This window comes from Capricornis sumatraensis, chromosome 1, assembly GCF_032405125.1.
Source record: "Capricornis sumatraensis isolate serow.1 chromosome 1, serow.2, whole genome shotgun sequence".
Lineage (NCBI taxonomy): Eukaryota > Metazoa > Chordata > Mammalia > Artiodactyla > Bovidae > Capricornis > Capricornis sumatraensis.
Genome location: NC_091069.1, coordinates 183,004,933 through 183,020,960, shown reverse-complemented (window position 1 = coordinate 183,020,960; position 16,028 = coordinate 183,004,933). Strand labels below are relative to the sequence as shown.

Below are 16,028 nucleotides of genomic sequence, written 5' to 3'. Positions count from 1 at the left end.
AACTGGATATACTTATTTTCACGAAGTTTACTTGCTCTGATTAGTTTCTTCTTTCTTTAGGATATAACCAGGAGGTTTCAGCATTTTGACCAAAATGTTCTATCTGTGTGCAAAATCCAAGTTTTGGGAATCCCTGAAATGCATCAGCTATTACTGTGAGATAATAATAATAGCTTATATGAATATTTATTAAGCATTGTTCTAATGATTCCCAGGTGGCGCTAGTGGTAAAGAACCCACCTGCCAGTTCAGGAGTCATAAGAGACATGGGTTCAATCCCTGGGTGGGAAGATCCCTGGAGAAGGGAATAGCAACCCACTCCAGTATTCTTGCCTGAAGAATCCCATAGACAGAGGAACCTGGCGGGCTAAAGTCCATAGGGTTGCAAAGAGTCAGACATGACTGAAGTGACTTAGAATGTACGCCTGCATTGTTCTAATACTTATGAATTAACATACTCAATCTTCAGAATTCTTGAGTAAGTTAATACATGCAATGCACTGTTAACAATAGTTAATTAGACATAGTGCATTAATAATGCATTAAACAGTGCCAGTTTCCTCCTTTTCAAAGGAGGAACTAACACATGGAAAGATTACTTACCATGCTCAAAGTACATAACCAGTAAGTGCAAAACCTCGATCAAAATTCATAGGGGTCAGTCCTGAGAAGCCTCTCACTGAATCAATGCTGCATCCTGCCTCATATATTTGAGGAAAGGAGACACTTTGCTTTGCAGAGTGACCTGTAGTATGATGCTAATGCTGGGTGTTGAATCTAGATATTGGGATTGTGAGTAGTATAGATGGTAAAGAATGATATTAGAATCCAGAGGCTAGTCTCCTTTTGTATCTTCAGGATCATGAGCACACAGCTGATTGACATTCTGTCTGTCCTCACCCGGGAGATCTATGATTATCTACTTGTCTGATTTACATACAGCCTTTGGCCCTTGAATCTCACTAATGCTTTGATTTTCTTTTTCCTACTCCTAGTGTAATTCTGAAAGTAACAGAAGACGAGACAAGAACTCAGCTTTTGAGCATCAAGAAAGTTACTGCTGAGGATCTCAAGCGCAACTATGTCTGTCATGCCAGAAATGCCAAAGGGGAGGTTGACAGACCAGCCAATGTGAAACAGAAAGGTAATGGATGCACTCAGCAGATGAATGTGTGAAGTCCAAATGCAACCCTCCAGTGAATAAAGGAAAAGGAGAAACTGACAACGAGAGCTCTATCACTTAGCACATTCTGACACGTAGTGATGAATTAAACCTGAATGAAAAATCTTGCAAGTTTCCATTTATATAATGATACTGAAAATATGATGTCTTATGGTTTTAGTATTTAATTCCCATATGTGACTTAAAAATTTCATATGATTATGATAATAAGGCACAGTTTCATATCTAGAAAGAAAAATGAAAACTAAAGAATATTTCCTGTTCTCAGAGATATAACAAAACTGGCAGAACCACATATCATTGGTGAATTGTAAAGACCATTTTAGAAATCACTGATAGCAGAGTTCAGAAGTCATAAATACTGGTCATACCATATGACTTAATACTTTTGGAATTTTTCTTGAACAAGTAACTTAACAGAAAGAGAATTATGTCCCTATCGATATTCTTAGAAGCATTATCTATAATAATGAAACATAAATAGCAATCATCTAATTGCATGTAAGTAGTTAAGTAAGATATAAAATATTCTTAAAAATATAATTTAAAAATGATAATTTTAAATCCTCTGTGCCAATATTTCAAGCAGGTTTTTAATACACCACTAGCCACAATTGCTAAAATGAAAATTAATAAAACTATTAAAGTGATGTGAAATGATTTCTATGTTGATATTACTATATTTTCCTACAATAAATAAAAATAATAAAGCTTTCTTGCGTGAGCTGTTGCTCCTGAAACATATTGTATCTAAGATTTTCTTTAGATCTCTCTACCTAACAAATAACCCTAGATAATGAATCCTTTCATGAATGTTTTTCAGTGATCTAGATAATAATAAGGATGATTCATCACACATGAAGTCAACCCATTCAGAATCATTTTGGACCTATGTCAAAGTTAGAGCCCTTAATATATACACAAAAAAATTAAAAATGTTAATTTAAAACTACTGCATTTTGCAGTAGGATTAAACCTCTCTTAAAACTGATTTTAAAAAATACAGGCTTCACTTTAGCATTTTATTACAACTTAGGAAGTAAAGAGCAAAAGTCTGAAATATATGCCTCTTAAGGAGACTTAGTGGATTGGTTCTGAATAGTTCATTGCTTCTGGTCCTCAGAAGGCAGTGTAAAAAGAGAAGACTGAACTGCATGTTGTAAGACAGTGTTTCCCAAAGTAAGTTCATAAGAATACTACTAAGCCTCTTCATAGTACTGCAATTCATTTTTTGTAGTCTAGACACAGAGGGCCTACGTTGGAATACTGTCCAATTCTGTGACCTTGGAAAAAAATCACTTAACCTCTCTGAACTTCAGTTTCTATTTAGAGTAGGCAAAATATTAATAATAGCACTCCCTCACAAAGTTGTCTTAAAGTACTCAGCACGGTTACTGGCATATAAACATATATAAATATTATATGCTCAATGAATGTTAGATCTTATTATACTTGCACAAGATTTTTGTAGGTATTATTTGACAAAGGCTTTTATACTCAAGTATAATTAAGGTCTGTGATAAGCAAAATCAATCAAGTTAATTTAGTTCAGAGCCTCATGATTTTTTCATATGTTAATACTTGATATGAATATCAAATTGGAATGTAGTAGAGTTGAAATGTAGTAGGTAGAATTGATTCAAATTGACTTGATTCCAAATGTTTAGGTATGGAACATGGGTTTCATCTTCTAAGGCATGTGTTTTGGGAAACAATTATGGAGGAATAATAAATTAATAACAGTGTCAGATGGATAGGATCAAAAGAATCAGTTGAAATCATGTTGAATCTAGGAGTGAAACGGAAGTCTGTCCACCAGAGCTGCTTTGAGTAACTCTTCTTTCACAGAAGGCTGTGTTCCCAATGGTTTAATATGAATGGCTTTAGGAATATGGAGTGACTAGTGTTGCACAGAGTCGGACACGACTGAAGCGAATTAGCAGCAGCAGCAGCAGTGTGTCTACTGGAGAAGGGAATGGTCCCCCACTCCAGTACTTTTGCCTGGAAAATCCCATGAACAAGGAGCCTGGTGGGCTGCAGTCCATGGGGTCGTGAAGAGTCAGACACGATTGAGTGACTTCACTTTCACTTTCCACTTTCATGCATTGGAGAAGGGAATGGCAACCCACTCCAATGTTCTTTCCTGGAGAATCCCAGGGATGCAGAGCCTAGTGGGCTGCCGTCTATGGGGTCACACAGAGTTTGACACGACTGATGTGACTTAGCAGCAGCAGCAGCAGCAGAGCATCCACTAGACCAGATGATCTCTGCTGAAATTATATTAGTATTACATATAACATGGTTGGTTCTTTGTGCACTTAGTAGTACCAGAAGAGCTGTGTGATTGCTTATGTGTATTCTATTCTGGGCCGGCTAATCCTGAGATTCATAGGTGATATCTGTGTTCATGTTCATATGCTATATGTAGGGGTTCTTCTCTGAATTCCTTGACAAAGTCCATTTAATAGTTTCTTCTGTTATAGCTGGTACTTTTTTAAACCCTATATTAACAATGTTTCATTTATGAGGACTTTTATATTTAGGCTTATGACCCATGTCTTTTTTTCCCCCATACAGAAACCACATTGAAAGATCTCTCTTTTTCTTTTTTTATTGAATTGATTTTACACCTTGGCCAAAAAAAGACTCCCTTAATGTTAGTCTATTTCTGAATTCCCTATTATGTTCTATTAATCTGTTTGTGTGTCTTTAGTCCAATATTTACGGCACCCCACTCCAGTACTCTTTCCTGGAAAACCCCATGGATGGAGGAGCCTGGTGGGCTGCAGTCCATGGGGTCTCGAAGAGTCAGACACGATTGAGTGACTTCACTTTCACTTTTCACTTTCATGCATTGGAGAAGGAAATGGCAACCCACTCCAGTGTTCTTGCCTGGAGAATCCCAGGGACGGGGGAGCCTGGTGGGCTGCCGTCTCTGGGGTCACACAGAGTCAGACACGACTGAAGCGACTTAGCAGCAGCAGCAGTCCAATATTACTTAGTCTTGATCGACAGCTTTAAAGTAAGTCATGAAATCATATGCTCATATACTTTATGTCCTTTCCTCCATATTTTCTTTTCCAAGATGGATTCAGGGCCCATATATTTTTCATGTAGATTTTACTATCAGCTTGTCTATTTCTACATTAAAGGCTCCTGTGATTTGATTGGAATTGCAAACTAATTTATAAATTGATTCAATGGGAATTGAAATTTTAGCAGTATTGAGTTTTTAAATTCATTAACATTATATCTCAGTTTATTTAGGACTAATTGAATATCCTCAGCAATGCTTGTCTTTATTTTTTGGTTTCAAGTCTTTTGCACATATTGTTAAATTTATCTCTATTATGTTGTTGATACTATTATATATAATATTTAAATATTTTCATTTCATTTTTTTTTTTTTTAACTTTTTTTTTTTTTTTATTAAATTTTAAAATCTTTAATTCTTACATGTGTTCCCAAACATGAAACCCCCTCCCACCTCCCTCCCCATAACATCTCTGTGGGTGATCCCCATGCACCAGCCCCAAGCATGCTGTATCCTGCGTCAGACATAGACTGGCGATTCAATTCTTACATGATAGTATACATGATAGAATGCCATTCTCCCAAATCATTCCGCCCTCTCCCTCTCTCTCTGAGTCTAAAAGTCCATTATACACAGCTGTGTCTTTTTTCCTGTCTTGCATACAGGGTCATCATTGCCATCTTTCTAAATTCCATATATATGTGTTAGTATACTGTATTGGTGTTTTTCTTTCTGGCTTACTTCACTCTGTATAATCGGCTCCAGTTTCATCCATCTCATCAGAACTGATTCAAATGAATTCTTTTTAACGGCTGAGTAATACTCCATTGTGTACATGTACCAAAGCTTTCTTATCCATTCATCTGCTGATGGACATCTAGGTTGTTTCCATGTCCTGGCTATTATAAACAGTGCTGCGATGAACATTGGGGTACATGTGTCTCTTTCAATTCTGGTTTCCTCGGTGTGTATACCCAGCAGTGGGATTGCTGGGTCATAAGGTAGTTCTATTTGCAATTTTTTAAGGAATCTCCACACTGTTCTCCATAGTGGCTGTACTAGTTTGCATTCCCACCAACAGTGTAGGAGGGTTCCCTTTTCTCCACACCCTCTCCAGCATTTATTGCTTGCAGATTTTTGGATCGCAGCCATTCTGACTGGTGTGAAGTGGTACCTCATTGTGGTTTTGATTTGCATTTCTCTGATAATGAGTGATGTTGAGCATCTTTTCATGTGTTTGTTAGCCATCCGTATGTCTTCTTTGGAGAAATGTCTATTTAGTTCTTTGGCCCATTTTTTGATTGGGTCGTTTATTTTTCTGGAATTGAGCTGCATAAGTTGCTTGTATATTTTTGAGATTAGTTGTTTGTCAGTTGCTTCATTTGCTATTATTTTCTCCCATTCAGAAGGCTGTCTTTTCACCTTGCGTATATTTTCCTTTGTTGTGCAGAAGCTTTTAATTTTAATTAGATCCCATTTGTTTATTTTTGCTTTTATTTCCAGAATTCTGGGAGGTGGATCATAGAGGATCCTGCTGTGATTTATGTCTGAGAGTGTTTTGCCTATATTCTCCTCTAGGAGTTTTATAGTTTCTGGTCTTACATTTAGATCTTTAATCCATTTTGAGTTTATTTTTGTGTGCGGTGTTAGAAAGTGATCTAGTTTCATTCTTTTACAAGTGGTTGACCAGTTTTCCCAGCACCACTTGTTAAAGAGATTGTCTTTACTCCATTGTATATTCTTGCCTCCTTTGTCAAAGATAAGGTGTCCATATGTGTGTGGATTTATCTCTGGGCTTTCTATTTTGTTCCATTGATCTATATGTCTGTCTTTGTGCCAGTACCATACTGTTTTGATGACTGTGGCTTTGTAGTAGAGCCTGAAGTCAGGCAAGTTGATTCCTCCAGTTCCATTCTTCTTTCTCAAACCACTAGCCAGACTCATCAAGAAGCAAAGAGAGAAAAATCAAATCAATAAAATTAGAAATGAAAATGGAGAGATCACAACAGACAACACAGAAATACAAAAGATCATAAGAGACTACTATCAGCAGTTGTATGCCAATAAAATGGACAATGTGGAAGAAATGGACAAATTCTTAGAAAAGTACAATTTTCCAAAACTGAACCAGGAAGAAATAGAAAATCTTAACAGACCCATCACCAGCATGGAAATTGAAACTGTAATCAGAAATCTTCCAGCAAACAAAAGCCCAGGTCCAGACGGCTTCACAGCTGAATTCTACCAAAAATTTCGAGAAGAGCTAACACCTATCCTACTCAAACTCTTCCAGAAAATTGCAGAGGAAGGTAAACTTCCAAACTCATTCTATGAGGCCACCATCACCCTAATACCAAAACCTGACAAAGATGTCACAAAAAAAGAAAACTACAGGCCAATATCACTGATGAACATAGATGCAAAAATCCTCAACAAAATTCTAGCAATCAGAATCCAACAACATATTAAAAAGATCATACACCATGACCAAGTGGGCTTTATCCCAGGGATGCAAGGATTCTTCAATATCCGCAAATCAATCAATGTAATTCACCACATTAACAAATTGAAAAATAAAAACCATATGATTATCTCAATAGATGCAGAGAAGGCCTTTGACAAAATTCAACATCCATTTATGATAAAAACTCTCCAGAAAGCAGGAATAGAAGGAACATACCTCAACATAATAAAAGCTATATATGACAAACCCACAGCAAACATTATCCTTAATGGTGAAAAATTGAAAGCATTTCCCCTAAAGTCAGGAACAAGACAAGGGTGTCCACTTTCACCGCTACTATTCAACATAGTTCTGGAAGTTTTGGCCACAGCAATCAGAGCAGAAAAAGAAATAAAAGGAATCCAAATTGGAAAAGAAGAAGTAAAACTCTCACTGTTTGCAGATGACATGATCCTCTACATGGAAAACCCTAAAGACTCCACCAGAAAATTACTAGAGCTCATCAATGAATATAGTAAAGTTGCAGGATATAAAATCAACACACAGAAATCCCTTGCATTCCTATACACTAATAATGAGAAAGTAGAAAAAGAAATTAAGGAAACAATTCCATTCACCATTGCAACAAAAAGAATAAAATACTTAGGAATATATCTACCCAAAGAAACTAAAGACCTATATATAGAAAACTATAAAACACTGATGAAAGAAATCAAAGAGGACACTAATAGATGGAGAAATATACCATGTTCATGGATTGGAAGAATCAATATAGTGAAAATGAGTATACTACCCAAAGCAATTTACAAATTCAACGCAATCCCTATCAAGCTACCAGCCATATTTTTCACAGAACTAGAACAAATAATTTCAAGATTTGTATGGAAATACAAAAAACCTCGAATATTTTCATTTCAAATTGCAGATTTGTAAAAAAAACATGGAATTAATTTTTATGGCCCTTTGACTTTTCCAAATTCACTAATTAAATAGGGTTTCTGTTTTTTTTTTTTTTATGTATTAGCATTTTCTATACACTTGATCATGGTGTGCATGCTAAGTTGCTTCAGTCATATCTGACTCTTTGCACCTCCGTGGACTATAGCCTTCCAGGCTTCTCTGTCCCTGAGATTTTCCAGGCAAAAATACTGGAGTGGGCTGCCATGCTCTCCTCCAGGGGCTCTTCCTGACCCAGGGATGGAACCCACATCTCTTATGCCTCCTGTATTGGCAGGAAGGTTCTTTCCACTAGTGCCACCTGGAAAGCCCACAAATAAATAGAGTTTTACTGCTTTTCCAAACTTCCTACTTTTGGTTTCTTTTCCCTGACTGTCTTACTCTTTCGGACCTCCAGTGGCACGATCTGCAAAAATTGAGAACAGCCGTGTTTGCATTGCTTCCTATCTTAGATGGCAAACATTCAGTTTTCATAATAACTATGATGCTACTTGTAAGTTTTTGTAGATGACTTTCATCTACATGAAGTATTAAGCTTATATTTTGGTTTACTGAGAGTTTTGTTTCGTTTTATTTTTATAATGAATGTATCTTGAATTTTTTCAGACTCTTATCCATTAAGATGATGATATTATTTTACTCTTTTATTCTGTTAATATTATACTTTACATTGGCTGATTTCAAAATGTTGATACAACCTTTCATTTCTGAGGTAAACCCCAACATCATCAGAATTTATTACCCTTTTTATATGGATGTATTTGATTTGCTAATATCTTAGAAGATTTCTGTGTTAGGGAATTTGCTCATATATTTGTTCATGAGAGATATTAGTCTGAGATTTTCTTTCCTTGCAGGGATATGACTAGTAAAAATGTCATACTGGCCTTATAATATGAATTGGATGATGACCCCTCCTTTGCTATTATCTGGAAGCTTATGTATAAAATTGATATTACGTCTTACTCAAATATTTAAAAGCGTTACCCATGAAACTGTCTAGGCCTGGCATTTTGTTTATAGGAAAGCTTTTAATTATGAATTCAGTTTTTTTAGTAGCTATTTGGATATTCTGTTTCTTCATGTGTCAGTTTGGGGAATTTGTCTCCTCAAATAATTTTTCATGCTTTATCTACGTTGTCACATTTTTGGCATAAAAAGTTTTTACATCATTTTGTTATTTTTTTAATGCATGCAGAATTTATAGTCATTCTCCCTCCATTCTTTCCTGATAGTAGCGATTTATATTTTCCTCCGATCTGTTTATCAATCAATAAAGAGGTTTTCCAGTTTTACTGATTTTTTTCAGTGAACAAAAATGTTTTCATTTATTTCTATTTTGTATTTTATTCATTTTATTCTGTATTTTTCTTTTTGCTTGTTTTGCATTTAGTATGTTCTTTTCTATCATCTGAAGTTGAAAGCTACATCACTGATTTTTAAATAATTCTTTTTTTCCTGTATAAGCATTGAGCTATAAACTTCCCTCATTAGGCCACTTTAACTTAAACAAGCAAATGATGAAATGTTGAAGTTTCATTACCATTCAATTCAAATTATTTTCTAATTTTTTATAATTATTTTTTGACCCATGATTTATTTAGAAATGTGTTACTTAATTTATACATGGTTGGGAATTTTCCAGATTACATTTTTTGTCATGTTATGTACTAAAATGTAATTGAATTTTAGAAATGACTGTTTCCACTCTTTATCTTGATAATTTTTGATATTTCATATTGTCATTAAGTCTAGGTAATCTAAAAATTCAGCAATGAATATTAAAAGGCAGGGAAAGGGTACCTGTGATTTAAAACAACTTGGGAAGACTGTAGAGTGAAGTAGAAGGAACATAGGATTTGGTGCTAGACAGGCTTCAGCTCAGGTTGTGGTTCTGATGCAAATTGTATATATGAACTGGTTCAAGCTTTCCATTCGTCATTCTTTCGATTTCAATTCCCAGAATGTCTGTGAGACTGGAGGGAACAAGCAACAAGTACTTAACATGGTGCAGCACAGTTGATTATAAATTCTAATTTAATTCTGTTATGACCAGAAAAGATATACTCTGCATCATTTCATTTCTTTTACGTTTATTGGTGTTTCTTTAAAAGTCACAGCAGATTGTCTATCTTGGTAAATGTTTCACATGCATTTAAAAAGGATGTATATTCTGGAGTTTTGATGTACTACAAATGTCAGCTAAGTCAATTGATGTCAGTGATGTTCAAGTCTTCAATGTACTTATTGATTTTTTTTTAATCTGCTAAACTCTCATCTTCTGAGAGAGTGGTATTGAAATTTTTACATAGAATTATGTATTTTTCTCTCTTCAGTTCTGCCATGTACTTCACATATTTTAGAACTGTGTTTTTAGATACATACACATTTGGGACTATTATGTCTTTGATGAATTGACTCTTTTAAATTATGACATGTCTTTTTTTGGTTAATATTTTTTTGATATTAATTTAGCCACTCCAGATTTCCTGTAGTTAGTATTTGTATGGTATATCTTTTGTTCATTCTTCTGTTTTATCAATATCTTCATATTTAATATACATCTCTTATAGATAGCATATTATTGGCTTTTGATTTTTAGTATAACATGATAATTTCTGTATTTTCATTTATATGTTTAATCCTTTTATCTTTAATGTAATTACTAGCATTATTGGCTTCAGGTCTACCATCTTCCTACTTATTATCCAGGAGTTGCACCTATTCCTTGCTTTTTGTCTCCTTTCCTGACTTCTTATGGAGTAATTTCTTGGCATTCTATTTGGCCTCTTTGGCCTATTGACTTTCAGTTCAGTTCAGGCTCTCAGTCATGTCCGACTCTTTGCGACCCCATGAATCACAGCACGCCAGGCCTCCCTGTTCATCACCAACTCCCGGAGTCCACTCAAACTCATGTCCATTGAGTCAGTGATGCCATCCAGCCATCTCATCCTCTGTCGTCCCCTTCTCCTCCTGCCCTCAATCCCTCCCAGCATCAGGGTCTTTTCCAATGAGTCAACTCTTCCCATGAGGTGGCCAAAGTATTGGAGTTTCAGCTTCAGCATCAGTCCTTCCAATAAACACCCAAGACTGATCTCCTTTAGGATGGACTGGTTGGATCTCCTTGCAGTCCAAGGGACTCTCAAGAGTCTTCTCCAACACCACAGGTCAAAAGCATCAATTCTTCAGCACTCAGCCTTCTTCACAGTCCAACTCTCACATCCATACATGACCACTGGAAAAACCATAGCCTTGACTAGACGGACCTTGGTTGGCCAAGTAAAGTCTCTGCTTTTCTAGGTTGGTCATAACTTTCCTTCCAAGGAGTTAGTGTCTTTTAATTTCATGGCTGCAATCACCATCTGCAGTGATTTTGGAGCCCCAAAAAATAAAGTCTGACACTGTTTCCACTGTTTCCCCATCTATTTCCCATGAAGTGATGGGACCAGATGCCATGATCTTCATTTTCTGAATGTTGAGCTTTAAACCAACTTTTTCACTCTCCACTTTCACTTTCATCAAGAGGCTTTTGAGTTCCTCTTCACATTCCGCCATAACGGTGATGTCATGTGCATATCTGAGGTTATTGATATTTCTCCCAGCAATCTTGATTCCAGCTTGTGCTTCTTCCAGCCCATTGTTTCTCATGATGTACACTGTATAGAAGGTAAATAATCAGGGTGACAATATACAGCCTTGACATACTCCTTTTCCTCTTTGAAACCAGTCTGTTGTTCCATGTCCACTTCGAACTATTGCTTCCTGACCTGCATATAGGTTTCTCAAGAGGCAGGTCAGATGGTCTGGTATTCCCATCTCTCTCAGAATTTTCCACAGTTTATTGTGATCCACACAGTCAAAGGCTTTGGCATAGTCAATAAAGCAGAAATAGATGTTTTTCTGGAACTCTCTTGCTTTCTCGATGGTCCGGTGGATGTTGGCAATTTGATTTCTGGTTCCTCTGCCTTTTCTAAAACCAGCTTGAACATTTGGAAGTTCACATTTCACATACCACTGAAGTCTGGCTTAGAGAATTTTAGCATCACTTTACTAGCATGTGAGATGAGTGCAACTGTGCGGTAGTTTGAGCATTCTTTGGCATTGCCTTTCTTTGGGATTGGAATGAAAACTGACCTTTTCCAGTCCTGTGGCCACTGCTGAGTTTTCCAAATTTGCTGGCATATTGAGTAATTCCATGTTATTTAAATTTTTTTTCTATTGTGTTTACAATATCTGTCTTGAACTTATCACAATCTACCTTGAATTAATCACTTGACATATTTTATAAGAACCTTAAAATGGTAAAGTTCCATTTTTTTCTCTCCTGTCTTTGTTTTATTGTAACAATGCATCTCAATTTGCATTTAAATGCCACAATACATTGCTATTATTTTTGCTTTAAATAAGTATTCTTTAAATACATTAGGAACTGAGAAAAAATTATTGTTATATTTATTTGCATATTTTCCATTTCTGACACTCTTCATTTTGGTAACATTTTAGCTGGAAAACCATTTAATATTTCTAGTGGCATACATCTGCTGGTGACAAATTCTCTCAGCTTTGTTTTTATCTGCAGGTTTATTTCATCTTAATTTTTATATTTTGATACTTTATTGACAGTTTTCAAATACATGGAAAAGTTGAAAGAATTATCCAGTGAACAATTATATAACCTGTGTAGATTCTATCATTTTTCTATCTTTGCTTTATCACATATCTACCCATCAATCCATTCTGCTATGCATACATTAATATATCTTATTATTTATACCTTTAAAGTAGTTACAGTCATGAGTAAAAGTTACCACCTAAACATTTAAGCATCTTATATTATCCAAATTTTAATATTTATTTATAGTTCTCTTAGGTTTTTTTTAGGTTAAGTTTGTATACAGTGACAAATTACAAATCACAGTTATGTGAACTTTGATAATATTTTTAAAATGTGTACATATTTATGGTGTAACTTAAAATCAAGTATAGAATATTATCATCACCATAGACAGTAACCTCCCACTCCTTCCCCTTATCAATCAATCCTGCTACTCCTGCTTCTCCACCACTGTCAAAGCAACTGTTCTGATTTTCCTTATCAGAATGTACTATTTTTTTCCTCTTCTAGAACTTTGTATACCTAGACCTATACAGAATGCACTCTTTTATAAAGCTTCTTTCACTCAGAAAATAATCTTAATAGTCATGCTGTTGTATCAGTCGTTAGCTGCTTTTGTTTGCCAAGTAATTTTTTGTTGTTGTTATTATGTGTTTTCTTTTTTTTTTTAAGAATTTACTGCAGCTTAGTTATTCTTTCTCTGGGTGGAGGTCATCTGGGTTGTTCACAGTTTTGAAGAACTTCTGTTAACATTCTTATCCAAGCCTCTTCATGGACTTTTATTTTTGCTTCTCTGATGTGAGTACCTATGAGTAGAATTACCAGCTTAGTTTTATCGGAAACTCTCAGCGCTTTCTTCCCAAGTGGTAGGATCATTCTCCCCTCTCACTGAAACAGTGTATTCACATCTTTGTCATTCAATGTTGTTACTCTTTAGTTTTGGGCTTCCCTGGTGGCTCAGCATGAAGAATCCACTTGCCAGTGAAGGAGTCATGGGTTCAATTCTGGGTCAAGAGGAGCCCCAGGAGAAGGAAATGACAACCCACTGCAGTATTCTTGCCTGGGAAATACCATGGACAGAGGGGCCTGTCCATGGGGTCACAGAGTCAAACATGACTTAGTGACTAAAACAACAGCAAACAACAATCTTAGTTTCAGCCATTCTAGTGAGTGTGGTGGTACCTCATTTTCTAGTTTTTGTTTCACTGATGATTAAGATGCTGAGCACCTTTTCATATGCTTGTTAGTCATTGGTCTTCTTTTGTGTTATGAGTGTTCAAATACCTTGTCCATTTTATAAGTAGGTTGTCTGTATTTTCATTATCAGATCTGAGCAATTCTCTTTTCTACCCTAGATACCAGTTCCTTCTTGGATAGATATTTTGCAAATACTTTCTCCCACTCTGTATCTTGCCAGTTCCTATCTTCAGTGGTACATTAGTGATGCGGTGTAATTTATTAATGTTTTCTTTAATGGTTATTGTTTTCTTTGTTCTTAGAAATCTTTGCATACCCCTAAATCATCATAATATTTTAGATGTTATGGAGAGAAGTCTGCCTCTGTCACTTCTCTAAGACCAGAAGCTGATTTTCAAAATGTACAAGTTTGAACTAAAATAGCCAAACAAATAAGGTCTGAAGGTTAATTCAGTCATAAATCTTTGATTTACTATCAGGTGACACTAGTGGTAAAGAACCTGACTACCAATGCAAGAGATATAAGACACTTCAGTTCGATTCCTGGGTTGGGAAGATCCCCTGGAGAAGGGCATGGCAATCCACTCCAGTATTCTTGCCTGGAGAATCCCATGGACAGAGGAGCCTGGTGGGCTACAGCCCATAGGGTCGCAAAGAGTCGGGCACAATTGAAGGGACTTAGCACATGCACACATTCTCTTTGTTATTCAGTCAAGTGACTATTATTGTAGTACCAAAAATTGTCAAGTAGTAACAACAATTTAGCAAAGAATAGACAAATATTCCATGGCAGGGAATGCTTGAAAATTCAAGAAGCTGGTATTTGGTTGGGAGATTCAATGGATAACAAGGCCCCTACTATGATACTGAATATGAAGGAGATAAATTTAAGTTTTCAAGGAGAAACAAGATTGTAGACTGATACTGTTTCCTTGAAACAAGGAAAAAGACTAGAGCTATTGTACTGGCTTAACCAAGGGTGCTGCTGCTGCTAAGTCGCTTCAGTCGTGTCCGACTCTGTGCAACCCCATAGACAGCAGCCCACCAGGCTTCCCCATCCCTGGGATTCTCTAGGCAAGAACACTGGAGTGGGTTGCCATTTCCTTCTCTAATGCATGAAAGTGAAAAGTGAAAATGAAGTCACTCAGTCGTGTCCGACTCTTAGCAACCCCATGGACTGCAGCCCACCAGGCTCCTCCATCCATGAGATTTTCCAGGCAAGAGTACTGGAGTGGGGTGCCATTGCCTTCTCCATAACCAAGGGTAGTTAGCTGCAAATTTGGGCTCTGGAAAAAGGATAGAGGGAATTCTGATTCAGAAAGTAACATTAGAGCAAGTCACTAAATTTGTCTCCATCCTGTTTAGATGATCAGTGAGAACAAAGATAGAAGTAGTTTAGGAGTCCTACATCACCCCTTTGACTGGAAACCCTTTGGTTTGGGATTGCATCAGAGTAAAATCTCTACCCCCTAAACGTCAAAGACTTGAGGTGGGGCAGACGGAAAATGTGAACTAAGGATCAGCCTTTCAAACAAACCAGCAAAGCTATATTTGAAAGCTTTTTAGAGCACTTCCTAAATGTGACTCAAACCATTCAGAAAATCAGGCTTGTGGATTATTTATCTTGAGTTCAATTAGTTAAATAGCATTAGGAACTTCTTGAAATCATCAAGGTGGCCCAACAAAATGCAGTCTGTAAATATGACATGTGTAATTGTATGACACAAAATTGAAAAGCTCTAGTAGAAATAAAACAGGCAGTGGTAAAATGAATGTGGCAGAGGGAAAGCCATGAGTGTAATTGATATCTTGATCACTAAACAAGGTAACTATTGATCTTTTTTTAAGAAAAATCCATTTCAGGTAAGTGGATCCACTGATCTTTTTTCATTTTTTCTTATTGTGAAATGCCCATCCAGGCAGAGCCAAAATAGCTGAGCAAATAATGGGGATGACAGTGGGAATTAGCCCAGTGTGTCATTAACATAACATCTACTCAGAAATACCAAGGACACAGCAATTTTCATGCCAGCTACTCAAACTGATCTTAATAAATTCTCAACTGCACTGACATAGCTTTATGGCATTTATTATCTTATTTTAAAGCACTATTGTTCATGGGTTGAGTACAAGCCTGTGTGCATGCATGCTCAGTCGCTTAGTTGTATCTGACTCTGCAACCCCATGGACTGTAGCCCACCAGGCTCCTCTGTCCATGGGATTATCAGGCAAGAATACTGGAGTGGGTTGCCATTTTCTACTTCTGGGAATCTTCCAGAGCCAAGGAACGATTGAACCTTGGTCTCCTGCATTTGAGAGGAAGATTCTTTACCACTGTGCCACCTGGAAATCATGAGTATTAGAGTACATGGTAATTCTGTACAGCTGACTCCCAGGCTATATCTGTAGCAGGATTAGTACCCTGAGTTTAGGATAATGTATGCAAAACTCAATGATTTTTCCTGTTAATTGGAGAATTTCAGATTTTGCTCTAGGCTACTCACCGTTTTCCCCTTAGAATAGCTGCCTGTTTTAAAAGGGATTTTTCACTGGCATGGTCAATAATTGAACTTCATGG

At 36.4% G+C, this 16,028-nt stretch overlaps 1 protein-coding gene across 1 annotated transcript in view; it reads left to right on the top strand.

Moving 5' to 3' along the window:
- IL1RAP (interleukin 1 receptor accessory protein) overlaps positions 1-16,028 on the top strand; it is a 160,043-nt gene that overhangs the window by 127,918 nt on the left and 16,097 nt on the right. The window contains exons 8-9 of the mRNA XM_068971468.1: positions 996-1,144; positions 5,462-5,467. Of these exons, the coding sequence (XP_068827569.1) occupies positions 996-1,144; positions 5,462-5,467 (155 nt within the window). The remainder of the gene's footprint in view (positions 1-995; positions 1,145-5,461; positions 5,468-16,028) is intronic.